At 45.4% G+C, this 25,241-nt stretch overlaps 2 protein-coding genes across 2 annotated transcripts; one reads left to right on the forward strand and one right to left on the reverse strand.

Moving 5' to 3' along the window:
• Positions 1-6,806: 6,806 nt before the first annotated feature.
• On the reverse strand, positions 6,807-14,407 carry LOC114046826 (GTP-binding protein REM 1-like). The gene is made up of 5 exons (XM_027867359.1): positions 14,306-14,407; positions 12,614-12,941; positions 9,332-9,414; positions 8,650-8,854; positions 6,807-7,775 (listed from the first exon to the last, which is right to left on the reverse strand). The coding sequence occupies exons 2-5, from the start codon at positions 12,939-12,941 to the stop codon at positions 7,501-7,503; spliced, it is 891 nt and encodes a 296-aa protein (XP_027723160.1). The 5' UTR covers positions 14,306-14,407; the 3' UTR covers positions 6,807-7,500.
• A 4,845-nt stretch (positions 14,408-19,252) lies between these two features.
• On the forward strand, positions 19,253-24,493 carry DEFB124 (defensin beta 124). Its single transcript, XM_027867622.1, has 3 exons — positions 19,253-19,310; positions 22,156-22,328; positions 24,412-24,493. The coding sequence occupies exons 1-2, from the start codon at positions 19,253-19,255 to the stop codon at positions 22,326-22,328; spliced, it is 231 nt and encodes a 76-aa protein (XP_027723423.1). The 3' UTR covers positions 24,412-24,493.
• The last annotated feature ends 748 nt before the right edge of the window (positions 24,494-25,241 follow it).

Genomic DNA, 25,241 nt, shown 5'->3' on the forward strand with positions numbered 1-25,241 from the left:
ATCCTTCACCGAGACTACTTTTGTAGTTAAACAATGGGCTGGAATTCACCTAGATAAAGATAGCCTTTATCTTTTAATCAGAACTAAGCTTTCCCAATTGGGTGGGGTCCCACTCAAGATTGAGGAGAATGTTAAACCAATCTTGTCATCTGCCTGTCCTTCACCAGGACTAGGCTTTGAATGAGGAGACAGAGAAAAAATCCTAGATCCCCATCATTGCCACTAATCGATTATTAATAATCATTTCTCTCAATGTCATTTCATAGGGAGTGTGGGAAAATGTAGGCAAAATCAAGGACATTGTGAATAAGGCATATCCAACGACTCTCAAGGGACCCAAGAGTCATCCTCTTTATATGTGAAGTTGGAACTGAGCATTAGCTGTCTTTCTGGAGTGAGTAATAAGAGTTGACGTTTATATTTCAGTTTTAAAGTCTTATGGCCTTTCATACTATATTACATTGACAACACACTTCATATAAAATTGGGTCCTCATTTGCCATGTGAGGGAGGCAGGGATTATTACCCCATTATACAGATGCAGGCATTGAAGCTAACATAGGTGGCACTCCTTGCCCAAAGTGATACCGAGGTCCCTGGTAGTACTCCTGCTAGTTAATGACAAAGACTTTCCTCAAACCTGGGTCTCCTGATTAAGTCTGTTGTTCTTTTCTACACACTCCACCTTTCTCCTACATCTAGTCGATGCTAGGAGATTCTCAGACATTGCATGTCTTCCCACCTCAAATCCTGCCCACACTTAATTTCAGAGGCTGCCAACTACCCTGATCCAGGAGCTGACGATGCCCAGATGAGTGGAAAGAGCTCAGGAGAGCTAGGGAGAGGGGGAAGGGGGAGGAGCAGAGGGCTAGGCAAGGAAGTAGTGTCTCCCTACAGAAAGGCCAACTCGCTGGACCCTGTGTTTCCTTCCACAAACTCCCTGGAGGTCCAGGGCTGAACTGGTGCAAACTACCTTTTATCTACTGCTCTTCTCCACCCACTCTACTCTCTACCCCATTCCCCTTCTCAGTCAATGAATTCTCCAGCCTTGGCCCCCTCCCTCAAGGTAGCAAACTTTCCATTCTGGGCAGCTGGCTCCCTGTCAGCTCTTCCCAGGATGATGAGATGGAAGATAGATTTTTCTTGTTTGCTGTTCCTTTTTTGGGTTCCATTCTGACCCCTAACCCTCTGCCTAGGCTTGTGGATCCAAGGTTCCTTTGACCACAGATGGCCCCAAGACTTACACTGATCTAGGGTCAATGGGGTTGGGGGACAGGCCAGGGCTAAGCCAGTAATAAAAATGTCCTGGTGAAGTGAAAAGAATGAGATGCCCTAGAAGAGGGTTTGGGATTATTTGTCGTTTTGAAGGATCTCTGGTGGCCCATCCTCCCTATTCTGGGAAATTTAGGGTGGAGCTGGGTGACTGGTTTGATCCAAATCTCCAAATCCAAACTTCACTAAGACCAGGATAAAAACTCTGCTGAGGACGTGCAAACTCTTCCCAGTAGCAAGGAGTGAGACAGGCCCTGGGGCGTGTGAGGGGCCCTGGGGAGACATTCGTTGGTCCAGAGATTTATCACTTTTTCCATAACAGTTCTCATCCCTTCAGGATGGAAAGTCCTGCCCTTAGATTTGCTGAAGTCCTCAGGGGCAAACCTTGGGACCCCACAGAGGAAAAGCCTCCTCCTTCATACTTCTCCTTTGTTGAGGGTGTCCCTCTTTTCTGCCCTTGGTTTCCTCATCCCGGCAATGCCCTGGCCCCCAACATGCTCCAGGTTCTGACAGTGTGATGGAGTAAAAACTACAGCTACTACCACCAGTGCACTGCTGTTGTGCCAGATTATATTTGTGTGGCACTTTAAAGTTTGAAGAATGTTTTTCTTAAAACAGCCTTGTGTGTTAGGTAGTACAAGTATTAGCATTTTCATTTTACATGACTGGAAACTGAGGCTCAGAGAGGTGGGAGTGACTTATGGAAACATAAATTGCTGGAGTGGAAAGGGATCCAGTGTAGACGAACTAGTTCAAGGCTTCATTTTACAGCTGAGGAGACAGAGACAAAGGAGATGAAGTGACTTACCCAAAGTCACACAGCTAGTCATTGGCAAAGTTGGGATTCAAACTCAGGCCTCCTCAGTCTTAATGCGGCCACATGTGGCCTTGAGGCTGCAGGTTCCCCACCCCCTGTTACACTGTGCGACTTAAAGAGTTAGGAGAATTGGATTAGAATGGAGATCTGGTTCTAACACTCACAAAAAGCTCAGTTTCCCCATCTGTAAAATGAAGTGGATATAACACTTGTCTTTTCTCTCTTAGATTTGTTGTGAAGAAACTTTGTAAACAGTAAAGTACTGTTTACAAATGGGAGTCATTATCATCAATGTTGCTGATAAAATGTGGTAGCCAGAACTGGAACCAAAATTTCAGACAGGGTCTAATGACCCCCACCCCTACTCCTGCTCTCATTCCCATAGAACATGTTTGCACAGGGGCCTTCAGAGCCCTAACCCAGAGGGAGAGACTAATGGGTGGAATTGCAAACACTCGGACAGGCTCATGAGGTAAGAGATTTTACAGCTGTGTGGCCTTTTTAGCACCTTGAATCTCAGGGTGTAAGTGGCCAGGTTCTGTCCCTTGCAAGGAAGGAACCCTAGAGAAATAGGAACTGCTATCACTGGGGATGGGTGATAGGGAGGGAAGGATGGGCGAATGCCGGCATAGCTCTTTGGCTGAACCCTGAAGGGAAGAATCACGTCTGGAGAAAGAGAGCTCAATTTTCAGCAAGGTCAGATGGGAAATCTCTTCTGGGTAAAGGCACTTAGGGAGAAAACCAGGGGATCTTAGCATTGGTTGGAATTATATAATAATAATAATGATAATAATAGTTATTATTATTAAAACAATAGTTCACATTTTTCTAGTCCTTTAAGGTTTACAAAGTCCTTTACACCACTACTCCTTGAGGTTGATATTGTAAGGATCATGCTATCCATTTTATGGTTGAGGAAACTTAGCCTCAGTCCATTTTATGGATGAGGAAACTTAGCCACAGCCTTGTCAAATGACTAGTCACAAAGTTAGTAAGCATTAGAACCAGGACTCTTCTACTACTACTAACACATACTTACAGAGCATGTATAGTAGGGACATCACTGCTTATATATCTTGGTGAGGACAAGGACCATCTTTTGCCTCCTTTTATAACCCCAGCTCTTAGCACAGTGCCTGGCACATAGTAGGCACTTAATAAATGTTTCACTGACTGACTTTACTGCAGGAATTGTCATGTCCCCTTGGTGGGGGATGGGAAGGTTGGTGGGTATGCCCTAGTTCCCTGTTCACTCTGCCCTCTCTGGGGGGTTGAAGCCTCAATGTCCCCCCTCCCCTCCAGTACTTTTCAAAGCATAGAAGTCACCTCCCTGTGCTGAAGCTAAGATCACAGAGTGTTAGAACTGGAAGGGACCTTAGATTGTAGATTGTCAGGGCATTGAACACGAAGTACAAGGCGCTTTTGAGGTTATATAGTTGTTCAGTAGTGTCCAACTCTTTGTGACCCCATTGGGGGTTTTCTTGGAAAAGATACTGCAGTTTGCCATTTCCTTCTCCAGCTCATTTTACAGATGAGGAAATTGAGGCAAACAGGGTTAAGTGACTTGTCCAGTGTCACACAGATCATTAAGTGTCTTAGGCTAGATTTGAACTCAGGTTTTCCTGATTCCAGGCCTGGTGCTCAATCCCATAATTTTGAAGATGAGGAAACTGGGTTATGGAGAGGGGAAGATCCTTGCCTAAAGACACAGTGAGTCTCTAGTAGAGCTGGGATTAGAGAGGGTTAAACAAAAGATCTCTAAGCCATTGTATACCTTGTACACTCTTAATTCCCTTTCCTTCATAATTCTCTAGTGAAGTTTAGTTTCAGAAGAAAGTGTCTCAGATGGATTTTAAGGGAAGGATTCTTGGCCTCACATATGACAAATGAGCTGAGGGGTTCTGGAGTTTCCAGAAACTAGGCAGGGGCTGGTGGCAGTGACGACAGAAGGGCAATTCCCCTGGCTTATCTGGGATTTGGGCATTTAAAAGAACCCAGAAATTCTCTCTCTGAGGGGTCAGGGCTCAGAAGGAAGTGCTGGCCCCCAGCTTCCTGGAGCAAGGTTCAGCTGGTACTTCTCACTTTCACATCTCACCCTAGGACCAGGTGGGCTGCGGCAGGCAGTGGTCCCTTCAAAAGCTGCCTGCCCAGCCTTCCCTTTATGGAGATATGAGAAATACATTGCTCAGCTTCAAAAACTCCTTTGCTTTCAACTCTTTTCAGTCGTCAGTGGGTTGGCCCATCATTCCTTCCTTCATCTCAGGCAGGGTCTGCTGGGCTTATTATCTGGGTTACATTTTTCTGGGTTTGATATCATTCTTTCCATTCTCCCCGCTGCTGCTGGCTGTCTCCTGCCAACTTTCCACAATTACAGCTGGGATCCACCCATCTGGCTGAAGGCTCAGTCAGGCTCCTGGCCCTATTAACTCAGGCTGCTTGGATGGGCCAGCCAGGGGCCGGGGAGGAGGAGGGGCAGGGAAGGTGGACAATCATTCTCTGTTCTAAAGGTCCTTCCAGCTCTTCTGTCCTGTGGGCAATGTCCTAAAGTCCCTTCTGGCTCTTACATTCTATAATATTTTGTGCTCTAATGCTCTTCCACATCTGACACTGTGTAATGAGGTCCCTTCTGTGTTCTAAGAACCCTTCTTTCACTAACATTCTATGCTCTAAGAACCCTTCTTTCACTGACATTCTATGCTCTAAGGCCCCTTCTTTCACTGACGTTCTATGTTCTAAGGACCCTTCTTTCACTGACATTCTATGCTCTAAGGCCCCTTCTTTCACTGACATTCTATGTTCTAAGGTCCCTTTTATGAGTCACATTCTATATCCTAAGTTCCCTTCCAAGTAATAATAATAATAATAATAATAATAATGATAGCCAGCATTTTTATGAGGCGTTAAGGTTTTCAAAGCATTTTTACATATGTTTGTTCATTTAATCCTCACAACTCTAGGAAGTAAGTGCTATTATTCACATTTTACAGAACAGAGTCACACAGCTAGTATCTGAGATAGTGTTTGAACTCAGGTCTTCCTGTATTTCACACTCTATTCACTGTGCAAGCTAGGTGATAGTGTGAGTGTGTGTGTGTGTGTGTGTGTGTGTGTGTGTGTGTGTGTGTAGGGCGGAACCTGTGATCTCGAGGCCACATGTGGCTCTCTAAGTCCTCAAGTGTGGCCCTTTGACTGAATCCAAACTTCACAGAAAAATCTTGGATTCAGTCAAAAGGCCTAGAGGGTCACATGTGGCCTTGAGACTATAGGTTCCTACCCCCACCTCCCTGCCTATCACTAGTTTTCTAAGGTTCCTTCCAGCTGATATCTTAAGTTCTAAAAATTCTTCTCTCATTAACAGTCTATGTTCTAAGAATCCTTGTATCACTAATATTCTAAGGTCCCCTTTAACTGGTATCTTGTGTTCTAAGAACTCTTATTAACAATCTATGTTCTAAACTTCCTTCTATCATTAATGTTGTGTGTTCTGAGCTATATTCTAGCACACATACTATGTTCTAAGGACCCTTTTGTTATTGACATTCTATAGTCTGTTTTCTTCAAGGTGACATCTTCTGTTCTAAGGACCCTTCTGTCATAAACATTCTATGTTCTAAGATACTTATCAAGTTTTCTGCTGTATATGTGTGAGGAGGGGATGAGTGAGAAGGATGGATAACCATCCAAGGAGTCTGAATGCCTGATGCAGCTGCCAGGATCCTTGTGCCATTTCAGGAAAGGTACTTAGGTTGAAGATGTCTAGGATGGGTTTAGATGGGATGTGTGTATGCGTGTGTGTGTGTGTGTGTGTGTGTTGTGTGTGTGTGTGTATGTATGTGTAAATATGGAGGATTGAGGAATCTTGCCCTATGGATAGGATTACAGCCAGTACACAAACAATATCACAAACCCTACTCCTACCCCAACGAGAGACAGATAATTCATTGGGGCCTCTCAACTTCCTTCTAACTGGAAACTCCTGACCTGACCTGAGCAAGCCAGCTGGATCTTGGCCCAGAGCCCAGTCCTTTCTTCCCCTCCCCAACCCCCACCAGCCAGATGTTGGGTTGTCTCCAATATTCCCCACATCTGGGGCTGTCAGGGAGGGGAACCCTAGAAACTTCCTTTAGGGTTGGAGATAGGCAGCATAATATAACGGAAAAAGCAGGGTTCTAGGAGTTGGGTGTTCTAGACTGCTACAAACCTGCTGTGTGACCCTGGGCACATCTTTCCCTTTCCTAAGTTTCAGTTTTCTTCTCTGTGAAATGAGGGGGTAGGGTAATTTCAACTCAAATATCCTACTTTCTAAGGCCCTTTCTTGTTCTAACAATCTATACTCTGAGGTCTCTTCCAGCTGCAACATGCTCTTGAATTTTTCTGACCTGAAAAATGGGTTACTGAAATGAAACTGTACCCAGCATCAGTCAGGACTCGTTGAGGACAGGAGCTGGCATATGACATTTTCTTCATCTCCTCTAGCCTGAGCCGGATGCACAGATATAATTCTACATATTCTTTTTGCCCAAATAGATGAATTTGAGTATCCTGGGCCAACCAGAGGTATAGTTTGGGAAGCACTGCTGATGGAACCAGGCTTAGGAAGGAGAGAAGTGAGGCCTTAACTTGTCTCTCTCTCTCTCTCTCTCTCTCTCTCTCTCAAATCCTGGCCTGACTTAGAGAAGGAAAAATGGGACTCTGAGTAGACACAGCAACTGATGGATGGGACACCTCTCAGGTCTGGTTTATTGCAGGAGCTTCTGGGGCCATAGTTGGCTGGATAGCTTGGTGGTGAGACAGGTAGTACAAAAAGGTATAGATGGTGGCATTATCTCCTCCAAGTCTGCCCATCCTATCTCCAGCTAGGGAGTTTCTCCCCCTCAAAAAAGATGGTTTCATTGGCCCTATTTATCACCACCTGAGCTGTCTACCCAGCAGCCTTCTCCCTCAGCTTGCTGCCCACTGCTATCCATGGGGGGCTTAGGGCTGGCACTTGGATCTCTTGCCCAACATTGGCACTCTCCCTCCAGATACACATCACAGCAGGGGTGCCAGGATTCTGTTCTCTGGGATTACCCAGACTACATAGGTCTCCCCGTTTGTGGGTGTGAAGGAGGAGGTGCCTGGTAGGATTGAACAGTACTTCTAGGTCCATCCCCCTGGACATGGGCTGCCCCCCTCCAATCTGCCTCTTCCTCTGCAGGCCTGGGAATCCCTCTCCTCCCAATTTGGAGTCATTATGGCTGGAAACATCAACGATACCTGGAGGATAAACTATTTGGTTCAGTGCAGCAGGGAGGTGACTATATGGGGGGTGGGGGTGGCAGCTGCGGGAGCCTCTGGGGCTGGTCCCAGGCTAGATGGTCCTTCCCCTCTCCTTTTTATGTTCTTGGAGCCCAGTGAGGTAGAGCCTCGTGTCAAAGCACAGACAAGTCATGGCAGGATTTGGATCGGGCCTTCAGTGCTAGCTTCCTGTTGTTTCGTGTGGCCAGCCGGGCCAGGAACCGTCGGGCCCTCTGGCTGAGGCTCTTAGGGCGAGGCTCTGGAAGACGGGGGCCATTTGCCTTCTGGCCCAGCTGCCGCAGGCGGATCTGGCGCACAATGCCCTCGAAGAGCTCTGCTACGTTGTGCTGCAGGGCTGCTGAAGTCTCAATGAACTTGCAGTCGAATACCATAGCACAAGCCCGACCCTCTAGAGGGGAAGGAAGGGGACCGAAGAGAGGAGGTGGGGAAGAGAGGAGGCAAGGAGAGGGAGAAGAAAGGACAGAATGGGAAAAGGCAGAAAAGGAGAAGGGAAGAGGAAAAGGGATGGGAAAGGGTGGCAAAGGAGAGAAGAGAAACAAGGGGAGAAGTGGAAAGAGGAGAAGAAACAGAATAACATAAAGGAAAAAGGAGAAAAGACGGATGAGTATGGGGAAGAGCAAAAAGAGAAAGTAGGCAGGGTCCAGAAAAGAAGGGGAAAGGAGGAAGCAGAGAGAAAAGCGGGAGAAGAAGAAAGAAGTAGTTACAGAGAGGAACAGAGAAAGTAGGGATGGAGAGAGAATCCCATGAAGGTAAAGAAAGAAGGAAAGAAGGGCAGGGAGGGAGGGGAAAATAGTAGGTAGATCCATAATCAGCAATTTTGGTGCCAGGGCAAATTTCACAAAAAATGCCCAGAGGGCAAGCAGAAGAAAAAGTGCCCCCAGATATGCTTTTAAAGACAAATTCAGTTAGGGGTGTGAGGTGGAGAGAAACTTGGACACCAGGGCCCGTGGAGGAGAACACTATAAGGCTGATGCTTGGGGAGCTACCTGAGGGAAGAAAGGCAGGTGGACTTTACTTGGGGTACAGTCACCTGGGAGGAGGGTGCCTGACATCCCACAGATTTTTTTTTGTCATAGACAAATCCCCAACTGCCCCACCTTAGCTATGGCTCTGACAGTGGCATAGTTTCACTTTAGCTTAGCTCCAGCCAGGGCCAGGGGCCCAGGGTCATTGTACTTCCAGGGTGGTAGCAGGAGAAAGGATGGAAGGGGAAATAATAGCAGAGCAGGACAGACCAGGTAGATTGAGGCCCTTGCCCTCACCTTCCACAGAGACCTCTCGACAGCGCACCAGGTCTGCCTTATTCCCCACCAGGATGATAGGAATATTGTCTGCTTGGCGGGCCCTTCGGAGCTCAATGCGCAACTCAGAAGCACTCTCAAAGCTGCTTCGGTCTGTGATGGAGTACACAATCGCATAGGCACTGCCCACTTGTAGGCAGTAATCACGGTGCCAGCTCTTCTCATCCTGCAGGGGAAGAGAGTGAAGCCATCTTCTCAGAGGCCTTCCAAGCCTCCCAGGTGAAGGAGGAGGATGCTCATTCTCTTGGGCAAGAAGGAGGGGTTGGACATTCTTAAGGGGTTTATGGTGCATTGGGAAAAACCTCAGCTCAGGACTAAAGAGATCTGGGTTCTGATTCTGGGTCTGCCATAGACTCACTGTATGACCTTGGGCAAGTCACTTCCATTCTCTTGGCCTCGGTTTTTGCCCTTGTTAAAGGAGGGGATTAAGCCAAATGGTCTTTAAGGTTCGTTCAAGCTCAGACATTCTATGTTCTAAGGTCCAGGAAATGTTAAATGATTCTATGGCAGCTCCATTTTGGGTATCCAGACACCTGGGGACCTCTCTGTCTGCTCTGCTGAAACTCGGGGCTCCCAGGCTTCTAGGATTCCCAGGAGGCTTCCCATCAGGCTGCCCAGGCCTTCCATGTCCCCTGCTCCATACCCGCTTCTCTGACTCCCAGTTGTCCATAACCAGCAGCGTCATGTCCTCTCCATCCACAGACAGGGTCCTCTCATACATGTCCTCTGGAATAGAGGGGACAGGCTGGGCTTAGTGGGGTCTGGCGGTACAGTGATGCTGACCTCAGAGGAAGAGATGGAAGCTCTTGGCTTCCATGGCAGAGACTGAATAATTAAAAGAAGACTTTTTTTTTTATTACTTTTTACAAAGTGATATTTAATTCAAAGATATAATTAGAACAATATACAAGTATTTCCCCAAATACCTCAAGGCATACTCTCTCCTATACTACCTTAGTCTCTTCAGGAGTAGTCTCATAATTTAACTCAATTTCTACATAGCATTGATTCCTCCAAGTTCATGTTCAGATGCCCTGTAATAGCCGGATGAGTCCTCATTTCAGCTTCTCTTGGCCTATGTCCATGAGGTCACCCCCAGAGTAAAAGAAGACATTTTCTATGCACTTTCCCATTGGTCACCTCTTTTAGAATTTTTAAAGCTGGAAGATACCTTGGAAAACATCTAGTTCAACCCTTTCAATTTATAGATGGGGAAACTGAGGTACAGAGAAGGAAAAAGACTTGTTCAAGGTCATACTTTAAGTCTATAGCAGAGTTAAGATTCAAAACTGGGTCTTCTACCTCCCAATTCAAGGTTCTTTCCCTTTGAGAGAGGGTAAGGGCTAGAAAATTCAGTCCTACCTGAGCTTCTCTCGTTATTGACTCCCAATGGACTCCCAGTTCCTAGATTTATGCTCCTGATCACTTGTAGGGTACAAGTGTGCTAGTCATGAAGCTGCCTGGGGCACTAGCGTCCCCAGTCTGGACTACAGGTTCCTTAGCCCTCTCTGCTGATTTTACAACTTGCTAGCCTTCCTTCAGAGAAAAGCACCTGAATGCCTGGGTTTAGATGCTGGCTTAGCTGCTAATGGGCTGTGGGATGTGGAGGTCCCTAAACATTATTTCAATGTCCACATGTATGGAATGGATCAGGGACCATGCTCTTACAACTCCACTTCTCACAAGTGAACTTATTGTAAGTACCAGAATCAGAGCATTAGACTAGTGGTCATCTAGTTCAAACCCCCCATTTTACAGTTAGGAAAACTGAGGCAGAGAGAAGAGAAATGACTTGCTCAAGATCACATATCTAGTATGTCACGGCCAGGTATTGAAACATCTTTTTTTGGGAGGGGAGACTGGGTCTCCCTACCTTGCCCCCTTGCCCAGGCTGGATGTGCATTGGCCACTCAAGGGTCCGATCCCCCTCCTGATTGGCATGGGAGCTCTGATCTGCTCTGTTTCCAACCTGGACTGATTTGCCCCTCCTTAGGCAGCCTGGTGGCTCCTTCCCAGGCAGCTCACCACACTGGGGTTGCTTAGTTTAGATGCTTAATTGGCTCAGCCCACTTATAGCCTGAGCTCAGGGGTTCCACCAGCCTCAGCTTCCCTAGCAGCAGGGATTAAAAGTGTGTGCCAACTTGCCTGGCACCAAGTTCCGTCCTTCTCCCATTACATTATGCTGTCCCACTTAATAAAATGTTGGTTCAATTGGACTGAAGGGGGAATGTGAAGGGGCACCTACTTTGTTTGCTCCTTGCTGGGCTAAGACAAAGCTGCTCGCTAGCCTAGAGACAGTAGAATTGTGGAGGACACCTGGGTGGCTCCCTTTTATTAATATTAATTAATTATATCACTTATTATCATATGTAAGCTTATTAATCCCCCACCTATTCCATGGACACCTGGGTGGCACAGCGGATAGAGTGCCAGGCCTGGAGTCAGGAAAACTCATCTTTCTGAGTTCAAATCTGGCCTCACACACTTAATTGCTGTATGACTCTGGGCAAGTTACTTAACCCTGTTTGACTCAGTTTCCTCATCTGTAAAAATAAGCTGGAGAAGGAAATGGCAAACCACTCTAATATCTCTGCCAAGAAAATGAGGTCATGAAGAGTCAGACACAACCGGAAATGACTGAACAACAATAAAATTACATGTGAATGTATCAATCCAATTATTACATAAGGGCATTTGATAATGTCTCTCCTGTGCTATTCCTCTGGATAAGTCAATGTGATATGATCTAGATAATAGTATAGTTAAGTGGGTTCAGAACTGTATCCAAAGACTAGACCATGTCTACCTAGAGGAAGTTCTCCAGTGTAATACCCCAGGAATCTGTCCTTGGCCTTATGCTGAACAGCTTACTAATGACTTGAAGGAAAGCACAGACAACATGCCTTTCAAATTTGCAGATAGCATATAGCTAGGAAGTATAGCTAACAAGTGGGACAATAGTCAGGCTCCCAAAGGATCTCAACAGGCTGGAATGGTGGGCTAACTCTAATAAGATTAAATTGAATAGGGGGAAATGGAGCCTACAAGTAGGTTCAGAAAATCAACTGCCCAAATCTAGTTTGGGAGAGGTATGATTAGATAATAGTTTGTGTGAAAAAGATCCAGAGGTTTTAGAGAACTGTATGCTTGTTAAGAATTAATAGCATGGCATGGCCTAGCAGCCCAAACCAGCTGAGTGACTTTAGACTACGTTAAGAGAGATTAGGCTACATTAAGAGAGAATGAAAGGTGAAGTTTCTTCTGTTCTGTATTCTAGTCAGACCAGTCCTGGGCTATTATGTTCAAGTCTGAATGCCACATTTTAGGAAGAACATTGATAAGCCAGTGTGTCCAGAGGAGGATGGCTAAGATGGTGAGGGAATTGGAGGCCACACAGTTGAAGGAACTGGAGATATTTTACCCGGAGAAGAGGAGGCTTGTGGAGAAATGATCACTGTCTTCCATATTTGAAATATGGAAGAGAGATTGGTCTTGTTCTGTAGAACAGTAAGAGCAGAACTAGAAACTGGCAGATTTTAGCTTAGGGGAAGGAAAGACTTCCCAACATTCAGAGCTGTCTCAAAGTAAAATGACTGGTCCCTGGGGGTGGGAGCAGTGAGCTCCCAAGCACTGGAGCTCCTCAAGTCTGAGACTGGATGACAAATTGATCAGGGACAGTCAGGGAAGTTACGGAGGGAATTACTATTCTGATCTGAGCTGGACTAGAGACTCTGCAATTCACCAATTCCAACTGGTGATTTTGGGATGAGCACGTATCGCATACCTACTTTTTTGTATACAAATGCAAGGTGTTTGTTCCAGAAGTCTTTGTGCAAGTTTTAAACTATTAAAACTTAAAACTTTCACTAATAGTGTACCCTCTCCCCCCACGAGAGGTTTCATTCTATTCTCTTGAGGGTCTTACCTCCCTGATGTTCCTGTAGGTCTCGATCCTGTATACCAGCAAAAAGGTTTGCCAGGCTGGTCTTTCCCACCCTGGGGTCTCCAAGTAGCACTACACGGTAGAGAGAGTCACTAGAATCACTGGAGTCAGAGGACCAGTTGTCCAGGGCAGGCGAGGGAGGCCGAGGGGGGGGATTGAGAGAGGATGACTGGCAGAGCTGGGGGTGATTCGATCTCCTGGGGGGCTTTGGCGCCAAAAGGCCTGAGCTAGGCTTTGGCGATAGGGACAGTGGGGTGCTGGATCGTCTTCTCAGGACCGTCTGGGGATCCTGCTGGGTGTTCAGCGTCATCTTGAAGAGAATAGGCGACATGTTTCCTGTGAATGAAAGGCTGGGCAAAGAGGTCACTGGTTCTCCTTTTTGGTCCATTTTGTTCTAATGGGGGCAGGGGTGACCTGGCATTGGGTTAAGGGTTTCTTCTAGTCACAGGCCCAGAGAACACATACATCCATCACTGACATTTCTTAACTGCACAGTAACAGCACATAGAGGCCAAGAACTACATCCAGTGCCTCATGTGCACACATTCACACAAAGAGTTAATCCTACGCTAAAGCTGATGTGCAAAGTACACCCAAGTAGTCACAGAGGACATACACATATGTAATTCTGCATACATGGAGATATACACATTTACAATTATTTTCATATACCCAGAACCACAACCTGTGGGTACCTCACACAAGGTTTGTGGAAGCAAGAGCACAGATCCAAGTCATCACACAAACAGCCCTCTCACATGTTCTCCCTTCTGTTTTGTTCAAATATAAACAAAAGAAGGAGAAAGACCCTTGACCCTTGGTCCAGCTTTGGAGTGTGAGGTTGGTAGTGGTTCTAAGATCTTTGCTGCCCTGGGGTGGGGGTGATGGGTGGTTTGGAGTTGTGAGGGGCAATTTTTCAGAAGCCAAACTGTGGGGCAGAGGTCCTAATTCATTGAGCCTCTTGGAGGTTAAGGAAGGGGCCTCAGATCTGGCTGGAGCCTGGGCCCAAGTTCTCAATCTCTGTGGAAGAAAAGGAAAGCGGGTAGGGAAGCAAGGGTGGCAGGGAGGAGGGGTCGGCTAGCGGGCAGGTAACAGGAGATGGGAAGTGTCATGGGAACAGCGTCCCCAACCCGCCGCCTGTGTAAAATATTCAGGAGCAGCTGGCTAAGCTTCAGGGTGACCCATGGGGCAGCCTCCAGCTGTTGTAGAGGGGAGGGAGTTGGTCTTCAGTCAACTCCAATGCGGGGAGTCAGGGAGATGTTCCCCAGGGGGCTTGTCTGTGCCAGCCTAAGATGGGACAGGGCCAGGTGTCCCTAGCACTACCAGCTCCACTCTCTGAGAAACTCAGGGCACCCAGCGACCTTTTCTATCTGAGGGCTTGAGGATCCATCCCACTTCCAAACCCCAACTCTAAGGACTCCCCCACCCCCAAGCTTTAGAGGCTCTGTGAACCTCTCCTGACTCTGAAGGAATTGGGATTCCCCCATCCCCAGGAGCTCCAAGATCCCACCTCCGCTCCATCTCTCTGAGCCCTGCTCTGCCCCAGGCCGGGAGCCTCCAACTATGTGTATGTTGGGCAGGGGTGGGGGTGCCCAGGCCAACTCTGACTAAACTTTCCCCAACTTCTCCCCAGCGCCCACCCTATCCCCGCCCTGCGCCAGCTGGCGCCCGTACCCCGGCGCTGGGGGGCTGGGGCTCCGCTCCGCCTCTGGGGCACCCCCCGAGCTGCTGCCACCGCGGGTATCGTCGAATCCCTGGTCGGCCGTTCTTTCCTGCCTGCGGTGAGCCGCCCAGAAGCCCCACGGTCCCAGCCCGAGGTGGGGAGGAGCCGCCACCGCTGGAGCCCTCCCCTGGCCCCGCCCAGAGCTCTGGCCCCAGCCAGAAGACCTCAGCCTTGCTTCCGTCCCAGTCAAGCCCTGGCCAAGGGTCCTACTCTGCCACCCAGCCCACTTAGCACTTCTTAACTCTAAAGTCAACATCAAAATTGTAGAGAGAACAGATCTGTATCTGTTCCTCCTGTCGGCTTTTTCCTAGGACGTCCAGCCTTGGCCCTGGTGCTTTCATCCTCTTTTCCTCCTTACCAGGAAAGGCAGAAATCTGTCTTTGATGACTCAGTGGGTCTTGTAAAACTCTGGGTCCAGCTCCCCCCCCCCCAACTCCTAGACCCGGAATTTGCGTGTTTGGAGGGAGCTGAAGAAAATTGGCACACTCTGTCTTGAGAGAACACCAAGGGACATGGAACTCCAGTGCCCCCTCGGTGTTGGCCCATCTCAGCAGAAGCAGCTGATGAGGCTAAGGGGTCTCTAGGCATGAAGACATCACCCAGCTGCTCAATACCCATTCCAGAGGCCAGATATACCTTGCATAAGACGTCAAGGTCTAACATATCCCCTACTCACCCAACTGACCCTTCTCTTTGCCTTTATGGGTCCACGAGTAGATGAAACTGTCTGTCTCCCTTTTCGATGATAGTGGGTGAGGCCTGGACCTGGGAAGGTACATAAAGGGTGGGGATCCTCTGCTGAAGCACAAGGATGTTGGGAGCAGATACTTATGTCCTCCTCTCCCATTACACCAATGGTCCCCACCTCTCCTCCTCAGGAGGGAGAAGGAATTTTTTATGGGTCCTATCTGCCCCCCTTTCTCCAAGTGTGCAGAGACGGAGTGACAGAAGGAAAGGACATCTACAATAGTTCAACATTAAACACCACCCTGCTCCTCCATTTTGAAGAATTGATTTGAGGGTATAATTTATATACCTCTACTGAGGGTGATTTGTACTGCCCCAAGCACAAATATTGTTAGCTCTGGCTCAGCTTAGATGTCATTCAGTCCAGCTCTATCAATTTACAGATGGAAAAATTGAGGTTCAGAATGCTTAAGTGATTTGCTCAAGGTTACACAGGTGGCATGTGGCAGAGCTAGGATTTCAAATGGGATCCTCTAACTCCCAATAGAATGTCAGCCCCTTGAGAGTTAGTAATGCTTTTATTTTTGTCTTTGTTTCCTTCCTGCCTCTGACTTCCAATATTGTGCTCTTACTGATATTCCACATTGCTTCCAACCATTTTACAGAAAAAGAAACTGAGGCCTACACAAATATGATTACCCCCATTGTGTAGTTGAGGAAATTAGAACTCTGAGAGGAATGGCCTTGCCTAAGCACAATCAGCTGGTCACTAAGTAGAGTAGGAACTGAGTCAGAGAATGCCAGAAATAGAAGGAGAAATTGGGCTTTAAGCATTGACATTAACTTGCTGTATAACCATGGGCAATTTCATCTTGTTCAAAGAATAGGGGAACTGGAAGGGTTCTTGGAGATCATCTTATTGAAATAAAATGATCTTAGAGATCATCTTATTTATTCATTCAACAAGCATTTATTAAGCATCTAGTATGTGCTAGGCACTGTGCTGGGTGCTGGGGAAACAAAGACTGAAAAAAAAAATTGTTCTAACCCTCAAAGAGCTTGTATTTACTAGGAGGAAGCAATATGTACACAGATAGATACCTATAAAATATATGCAAAACAGATTTCAAGAGGGGGTGCTTAGGGATGGGGGGAAAAGCACTAACAACTGAAGTATCAGGAAAGGGTCTTGGGGGAGGTTACTCCTGAACCTCTGCTCGTTGAAAAGAGCTCAGAATTCCAACAGGCAGAAGTGAGGGGGAAGAGCATTTTAAGTATGGGGGAAGAGCTCATTTGTGCAAAGGCAATGAGGTGAGGGTAGACAGTTAAGTACAGAGAACAATGTCAACCAATTTAATTGGAATATGGAGTTACGAAGGGGAGTAATATGAGGTCAGTCTGGAAAGACAGGTTGTACATTCTGGAAAGCATAGATCCTTTTCCAAAAAGTCACTAAACTGTGCCAAGCACTGAACCCTAAATAATACTACTTGGCCTATAAAGAGGTCAAAAATAGATGGAAAGGACCCATACGTACAAAAATATTTTCAGCAGTTCTTTTTGTGGTGGCAAAGAACTGGTGCCCATCAACTGGTGTCCTGGGGAAGGGCTGAACAAACTATGGCGTATGAATGTAATGGAATATTATTGTGCCATAAGAAATGGTGAATATGAGTTAGATTTTACATGGGGAAACCTGTGTGAGCCAATGCAGGGTGAAGTGTGTAGAAACAGGAGAAAAACTGACATGATGACCAAGGAATAGAGAGGGAAACAATTTTGGAAGGCTTCAGAACTCTGATCTATGGAGGGGCCAGTCATGACTTCAAAAGACTGGTGATGAAGGCTGCTTCTAGACTCTTGGCAAAAGGGTGATGCACTGAAACCACATAACCAACAGAGTGATTTGTTTTGCTTGATTATACTTATTGGTTACAAGAGAGGGTTTCAATTTTTTTGAGTGGTGGTCGAGTTTGTAGGTAGTGATAGTGAAGCAAAAAAAAAAAAAGAAAAGAGAAAACATCAATGAAACATTTAAAAATACACAGAAGAGAGCAAAAGCAATTCAAAAGGGGACACAGACAATGAGGGGTTTTTTTTTTGCTATTGTATTAAATTAGGAAAAACTACATTAATGGAAGTTCACAGTTTCATATATAATTTCTGTTCTATGCACATTAAAATGTTTATGTTTATTGAATTTATAGTAAAAAAAATTTTATTTTAAAGACACGTTAGAACCAGATTGTAGAAGGCTTTATATGCCAATCAGAGGAGTTTGTGTTTTTTATTAGGACAGTAGTTTCTTGTGTAGGGGAGTGGTTAGACTTGAGTTTTAGGAATTAAGCATCTGTGTAAAGAATAAACTGGAGGGGCAGTTAGGTGGTACAGTGGATAGAGCTCTGGCCTTGGAGTCAGGAGGACCTGAGTTCAAATCCAGCTTCAGACACTTGACACTTACTAGCTGTGTGACCCTGGGCAAGTCACTTAACCCTGATTGCTTCACCAAAAAGGAAAAAAAAAAAGGATGAACTGGAGAAGGCAGAGATTGAAGGCAGGTACACCAATAAAGACACTATTGCAATAATCCCAGCATGAACTGACAGAGTCCTGAATTAGAGTGGTAACTGTGCGTGTAGAGAATTGGCTTAGCATTAGGGCCCTGACAAGGTCCTATGAAATGTGTTGTGGTGTTGGGTCAGTGCAGATTGTATCATGGTAGGCCAAGAGGTGAATGAGACTGAGGGAAGCAGGATAACATGGGCTGAAGTCAGAAGGAGCTCAGACTGCCATGAATCCTTTCTTGGTTCAGTTTGAAGGGAGTTAGAGAGGATTCTCAAAGCAACCTCTCGAAGTAAGAATCTTAGAATGAAAAAAAAAAAAGCTTAGATGACCAGAGCTGGAAGGGAACTTAGAACATAGGATTTTGAACTGGAAAGTACCCTGAGATGGAAGTGTAACTGCTTCAGAGTGAAACTGATTCTCACCTCTAACCTGGCCTGGAAGGTGAGACCTGTGAGACTGTTCTAAGCAAAATTTTGCAGTGGGGACTTTGACCTCTGTCCTCCTCGTGGTGTTATTCTTCTACCTCTCTCTGCAATTGAACAGAGGGCAGCTAGGTGATTCAGTGGATAGAGTGCTGGCCCTGGAGCCAGAGAGATCTGAGTTCAAATGTGACCTCAGACATTTAATAGCTGTTTGACCCTGGGCAAGTCATTTAACGTCTCTTTGATTCAGTTTCCTAAACTGTAAAATGGGGACAATAATAGTGCCTACCTTGCAGGGTTGTTGTGAGGATCTAATGAGGTAATAATTGTAAAGTGCTTAGCATAGTACCTGGCATAAAGGAAGCACTATATACATGTTAGGTATTATTATAATTATTACTACTACTACTACTATTATTTTCCATAGATGAACCATAGACTCAGAGCACTCAGATTTGAAAAGGACATAGAACACAGAATATTAGAGCCTGAAGGAACCTTAGGGATCATCTAGTACAGCGCTTTCATTTTAGAAGGAAGTAAAATTCTGGGAGGTTATAAGAGCTTTGCCTTCAGTCACATAGCTAACAAATGCCAGAAGTGGGGTTAGGGAGCAGCTAGGTGGTGCAGTGGATAGAGCACCAGCCCTCGAGTCAGGAGGACCTTAGTGCAAATCCTGCCTTAGATACTTGACACTAACTGTGTGACCCTGAGCAAATCACTTAACCCACGTTATCTAGCTACCCCCACCCCCCCAAAAAGCGGGATTAGAACTACAGAAGGTGAGGGAGCTTAGGGGCATCAAATACTAGCCAGGCCTGATCCTGTGTTCAGTAGTAATATAGAATGTGTCTTCTTGTGTGGCCTTGGAAAAAGCACTTCACCTTTCTGGGCCTGTTTCCTCACCTGTAAAATGAAGGAGTTGGATTAGATAAAATCTAAACTTATGATTCCATGATCATCCAGGACAGGTCTTGGTCTGCTTATTTGTGTTCTGTTCCCTCTACCCCTAGTCATCACCACAGGTAGCTCCCTATATGGTTGACTACCCGTCTGCCTATCTGACATCATTGCTCTGAATCGGGGCTGCGAGCAGCTTCTCTGCTTCATTGCCTCTGGCCCAGCCCCACGTGCAAAGGCAATAAAGGAAGGAACTGTGGCCCACAGAGGATTTTCTGGTCCTCATCAGTCCTGCTGCTCCTCTCTCTGGGGGGACCTTCAGCCATGAAGCTCCTTCTTCTGGGCTCGGCCATTGTCCTGCTGCTGGCCTTTGGCCCCCCAGGTAACTTGGAACTCTCTAGAATGGGGAGGAAGAGGGAGACAATATTTTGTTGATGAGATAACAAGATATCAGATGGAACTGAACTTCCACGGGAGCAGGGGCCCAGTTGCACTAATGGAATCACAGGAAATTTTGATGGGTAGAAAGATTAGCCTGGAAATCAGTAAACTTGAATTCTAGTCCTGACTGTGTTGAGAAGGGCGTAAGCATTTATATAGGGCCTACTATATCCCAGGCCCTGTGCTAAGTGTTATTTACAAATCTCATCTCTTTTGATCCTCACAACAACCCCATGAAATATTATCTCCATATTACAGATGAGGAAACTGAGGCAGACGGGGGTAGGTGACTTGCCCAGGGTCACACAGCTAGGAAGTAGATCTGAGACTGGATTTGAACTCAGGAAGATGAGTCTTCCTGACTCCGGGCCCAGTGCTCCATCCACTGAACCACCAACTTGCCAGCTAGCTCTCTCACCAGGGCAAACCATTTTTCTTTTCTCCTTAATTTCCTCCTCTGTAAAATTTGGGATTGGATTAGATGATCTCTGAGTTCCTTCCTAACTCTGCTACTCTATATTCTATTTTAAGGTTCCTTTTAGCACTGATGTTCTACATTTTACATCCTAAAGACCCTTTCTGCTATGATATTATACTTTCTCCCTCTTCTGTGTTTTGTATTCTGTGGTCCTACTCTAAGGCTCTTCTAGCTCTGACATTTTAAATTTTGTGTTAAGAGGTCCCTATTTCCTAACTTTTCTATATTTAATATTCTGTTTGATATTCTAACATCCTGTGTTCTATGTTTTAATGTCCCTTCCAACTCTGATATTTTATGTTTTATCTTCTAACATATTGTCATACTTCTAACTCTTATCATTCTGTGTTCCATGTTCAAAGGTCCTGCTGGCTCTAGTACTCCATGTCTGAAGGTCCCTTCCAACACTAATATTCTATAATTTAACATGGTATTTGTCATTGTTGTTTGAGTGGTTCCAGTCCTGTATGATTCTCTGTGACCCCATCTGGGGTTTTCTTGGCAAAGATACTGGAGTGGTTTGCCACTTCCTTCTTCAGTTCGTTTTTACAGATGAGGAATGGAGACAAACAAGGTTAAGTGACTTGCCCAGGGTCACACAGCTAGTAAGTATCTGAGGCCAGATTTGATTTCAGGAAGATGAATCTTCCTGATTCCCAGCCCAGTGCTTTATTCACTGTGCCACCCAGCTGTCCAAAAATGAAACAATATTTGTAAAATCCTTATGTTGTACAGTTGTGTCTGATTCTTCATGACCCTGTGAACCATAGCACGCCAACAGTGTACATGGGGTTTTCTTGGCAGAAATACTGGAGTGGTTTGTCATTTCCTTCTCCAGTGGATTAAAATGAACAGAGGTTAAGTGACTTACCCAGGGTCATACAGCTAGTAAGTGTCTAAGGCTGGATTTGAATTCTGGTCTTCCTGACTCTAGGCCCAGTGCTCTATCCACTGAGCCACTTGCCTCCAACAACATATTTATACAAACATCTGTTAATTGCCTGCTGCATGTAACCTATATACTAGACACTAGAGATACAAAATCAACATTTATCAAGCACCTGCAATGTGTCAGGCACTGTTGTAGGTGCTAGGGATACAAAGACAAAAAAAAAAATGCAACAGACCCTTCCTTCAAGGAGCTTACAATCTGTCAGAGGAGACAATATTCCCTATATAAGTATATATGGAATAAATATTTTTAGGAGAAAAGTCACTAGCAGTAGGGGAAATAAGAAAAGGCTTTGTGTAGAAGGTGGTGCCTCCGCTAAATCTTGAAAGAAGTGAGGAATTCTATGAGGAGGAAGTGAGGAGGGAGTGCAATCCTGGCATAGGGGATGGCCGATGCAAAGACATGTAAGCAGGAGATGGAGTGAGGAAAAGAGAGATAAAACATCTCTGATGTCAGAATTCTAAATTCTAGCATTCTTTATTCTATATTCTAATATTCTGTGTTTTGTCTTCCAAGGTTCCTTTTAGCTGTGACATGCTGTGACTCTGTGGGAAGGGAGAACATTAGCCAGGCTGAATGAAGCCCAGAGTTAGTCATAAACCTTTATCTTAACTAGTGCTGCCAGATTCCTATTGAAATCACAAAGTCAATATAGGGGCAGTGCAAAGGAAAAACCCTTAAACATTTATAGTGGGGAATGGAATACTTTCCAAGCACCTTCTCACCTGGAATATTGAGTACCAGATCATCCCAGTAATAAGCCCACTAAGAGGACAAGTGATTTTCTGAAATTCACATAGCAAGTCACTGATAAAGAAAGATATAGAACTTTCCCAATTCTTTTTTTTATGATTTCAGTGACTGATATCAATTCAATTCAACATTTATTGAATGTCTACTTTGTTCAAAATCTTTTGCTACCTTCTTAGAGAATATCCAGTCTAACCTTTCTCTTAGTGTAGACAAGCGGGGCATGTCAGGCAGAGGACATACATGCACATATGTTGGAAGGAGGTAGGGTCAGGTCTACACATTTGATAGAGAGTAGCCAACTTCCCCTTGAATACTCCCAGTGATGGTAGCTTACTTCTCTCCCTCTTCCTCATTTCTTTCTCTCTTCCTTCTTCTATCCCCTTTCCCCTCCCTATTGACTCTTTGACCTTAGGCGAATTCTGAGGGGTACAGGGTGGGAGATTTAGGGAGTTCTCCCATCTTCAGTTACTTACCTGGTTTTGTACTTACAATCATTTGGGGAGTAGATGGTTACTTGGTGTACAACTCTCTGCTTTCCTCAGCCAGCTAGGCTCTGAGGGGATTGAGGACCAAGTTAGGGCAGCCATTCTTCTTCCTTGACAGTGAGCTGTGAGTTACGACAGTGCTGGAAAGGTGCTGGGACCTGTAGAACCTTCTGCACTCGAAAGGAAGTTTTCCTCTACTTCTGCAAAGACAACTCCATGTGCTGTGCCTATTCCTTCATGATGAGGAAGCCTGAGCCTGAGCCTAAGCCTGAGAATAGCCAGGCAACCTAGGTACCTTGGTCTCACCCATCCTAGCCCAGACCCAGTCCCAGCCCCACATCCAGCCCCAGCCCCAGCCCCCAATCCTAGCTTTCTTATGCTATTCCATTAAAGCACCAACCCTGGCTTCTGTGCCTGCTCCTCTGTTCTGGGGAAGGGAGTGAAAAAACATTTATATAGTGTCCACTATGGGCCAGGTACTATGCTAAGCACTTTTTGACAAACATTTGATCTTCACAACAATCCTGTGAGGTAGATGTTACTCTTATTCCCATTTTACAGTTGAGAAAACTGAGGCAAACAGAGGGTTAGGTGACTTGCCCAGGACCACATAGCTAGTAAGTGTCTGAGGCTGTATTTGAACTCAGGACTCCAAGCCCAGAATTCTATCCACTGGGGTCTCTAACATACCTCATGATGACAGATGGAGGGAGTTGGGTTCAGAGGCTGTATTGTTTGGGGTTCTTGTGGATGTTCATAGGCCCCTTCTCCATGGGCCCTGTTCTATCACATCTGGAGTATTCTACCACTCCACTCTAATTCCACTGGCCATTCTTTCTTCCTTCCCATCCTGACAAATCTCCCTTCTCATTTCCTTCTGCCTTCTCCCTTCCTATCTCCATCCCTTTCCCTGTTCCATCCCTTTCTTTCTGTTTTTCAAACCCATCCTTTCTCTCTTTCTTACCACTTCTTCCTCCCCCTCTTTTTCTTTCCATGATCTCTTCCATCTCTCTGGCACATTATAGGTTCCCGGGGCATGGAGGAATCCATAGATTGTGTATGTGCCTGTGGCCAAAGTGGGGCATGTCAGGCAGAGGACATACATGCACATATGTTGGAAGGAGGTAGGGTCAGGTCAGGTCATTAGAGTGGTCCGGTCTTCATTCCTCTGATCTTTCAATTGGGAGTTAGGTCCAGATTTGCCTCAGGTTTCAGTGTAGAAGTCACTGGCACGGAACTTTATTGACGCTCTGAATGTCTTCTCCCAGCTTTGTTCTTTCCTCCTTGAGTGGGAGTTGTAAGGAGGAAGATAGCATGAAGAACTTTCTAAAACTCAGAGCCATCCCACCATAGAATAAACTTCTTCAGGAGCTGGGAAGTCCTCAAATACTGGTTAAAAGACCATTTGCCAACAATGTTGCAGAGAGAATTTGTGGTTAGGTTGCATTGAACGGGGTGTCTTTAGAGACTACTTCAAGAGAAGGAGATAGTAAATTTCTCTGTGGTGCTCTCAGCCTCAATCAATCAATCAACACATATATGTCAGGCACTGTTAGATGCCGGGATACAAATGTAATGAATGAATCAATTCTGACTTTCAAGGAGCTTACATTCTAATGTGTGTGGGGGAATAACAAGAACATAAATAAGTATATATAGAATAAATATAAAGAGAACACATGCAAATAAATGTGAAGTGGTTAAATACAAGGTAGCTTGGGAGGAAGGAGTCTAGGAGTTGGTAGCCTCCTCTTTCTGTGCCTTCTCCAGTTCAATTCAGTTCAGTTCAGTTCAATTCGTTTCAATTCAACATACATTTATTAAATACCTATAACGTACTTGGAGAATTCAAAACCTCCTCAACTCTTGCCCAACCCCTGCCTTTTCTCTATCCTTGTATTTTTTCTTTTTTTTCCTCTTTCTAGGTCAATGTCTGTTTCCATCTCTTTTTTTCTATGTGTTCACCTCTGTTCGTTTCCCCCCTTGGAAATGTCCCTTTGTCTGTCTCTGTTTCTATTTCTGTTTCTGACCTTCTCTCCAGCTCTATCTCTGTCTCCACCTCCACTTCCACCTTTGTCTCAGAGTCATAACTAAGGTGAGGCAATCTGGGATTTCCTCCAGAGCACTGAATTTGGAGCGTGCTGATAGCCTATGCAGTACTTGAACAGAACAGAAATAGCAGTCTGGCAAGCAGTAGCAAGAATAAATTAGTAAAAATAGGAAGCAACCATACAGAAGGTTGGGTTGAGGTCCAGCCCAGACTCTTTCCACTACACTAGACTGTCTCTAATCTTTCCCAAATCCCCTTGTCTTCTGTGTCTGCCTCCCATCCCCATTCACTGCTGATGATGGATACTCCTTCCCCTCTTTGCAGTGAGAGGCAAAAGCACGTGCTGGGACCAGAAAGGATTTTGCAGAGGGCAGTGTCAAAAAAAGGAGAGATTCTACATATTCTGTCTAAATGGAAAAAGATGCTGTGTGAAACCTTCTTACATACCTAAAGATATCTTGGAAGGAACACTTGATATGAAGAGCAAGACTTAGAAAGAAATCTTGCCTATTCCCTGCCCCTCATCTCCAGGAAGCTCATTCTATTGCTGATCCATTAAAATTCTCTTGCCTGACTCTTGTTTCTGGTTATTACTTAGAGGAAAAAGGGTGGGGGTGGTAGACTAGACCCAAGATCATGCCGAAAATATCTGTTGAACTGAATTGAATGAAATCCCTTGTCCCACACCTTTTCTCCCTCTGCACACTTTGCCAGCTTCAATCCTTATCTTCATTCACTTACATTAACATATATCTTCCCTTCTACTATACCAAGCTACAGTCCTAAAACTCTAATACTAACTGGATAGCTCCCTTTCAACATAACATTTCCAAAATGGAGGTCATTGTTTCCATATCAGGAAGAAATTCCTAAGAATCAGAGCTACCCAAAACTAAATCAGATCGCCTCTAGAAGCAGTGAGTTCACTGTCCCTTGAGACGTTCAAGAAAAGGCTCCAAGTAAGGGATTAGAGTTTCTAGGTCACTTCATGCTCTGAGATTCTATGATTTTATGACATCCCCCAAATCAGGTTCTTTTCTCTGTGTCTCTAATTCTGTCAAAGATTCTGTTACTCACCTGGAGTCTAGACATCAGAATTTTTTGGTCTGTTCTCTCTCTTTTTCCCTCATCTTCTTCACCTCACTCAAGTCCTA

This window comes from Vombatus ursinus, unplaced genomic scaffold (genome assembly GCF_900497805.2).
Source record: "Vombatus ursinus unplaced genomic scaffold, bare-nosed wombat genome assembly UNPS02014786.1, whole genome shotgun sequence".
Lineage (NCBI taxonomy): Eukaryota > Metazoa > Chordata > Mammalia > Diprotodontia > Vombatidae > Vombatus > Vombatus ursinus.

What these genes read in the sequence shown, in the direction of transcription:
- LOC114046826 (XM_027867359.1), bottom strand. Translation starts at nt 12,941, where the DNA reads ATGACGCTGAACACCCAGCAGGATCCCCAGACGGTCCTGAGAAGACGA. An exon ending in ACTGGGAGTCAGAGAAGCGG is followed by an intron (nt 8,855 to 9,331) that starts GTATGGAGCAGG and finishes CTTCCCCTGCAG; the next exon opens with GATGAGAAGAGCTGGCACCG. An exon ending in TCGAGAGGTCTCTGTGGAAG is followed by an intron (nt 7,776 to 8,649) that starts GTGAGGGCAAGG and finishes CTTCCCCTCTAG; the next exon opens with AGGGTCGGGCTTGTGCTATG.
- DEFB124 (XM_027867622.1), top strand. Translation starts at nt 19,253, where the DNA reads ATGAAGCTCCTTCTTCTGGGCTCGGCCATTGTCCTGCTGCTGGCCTTT. An exon ending in GCTGGCCTTTGGCCCCCCAG is followed by an intron (nt 19,311 to 22,155) that starts GTAACTTGGAAC and finishes CTTCCTTGACAG; the next exon opens with TGAGCTGTGAGTTACGACAG.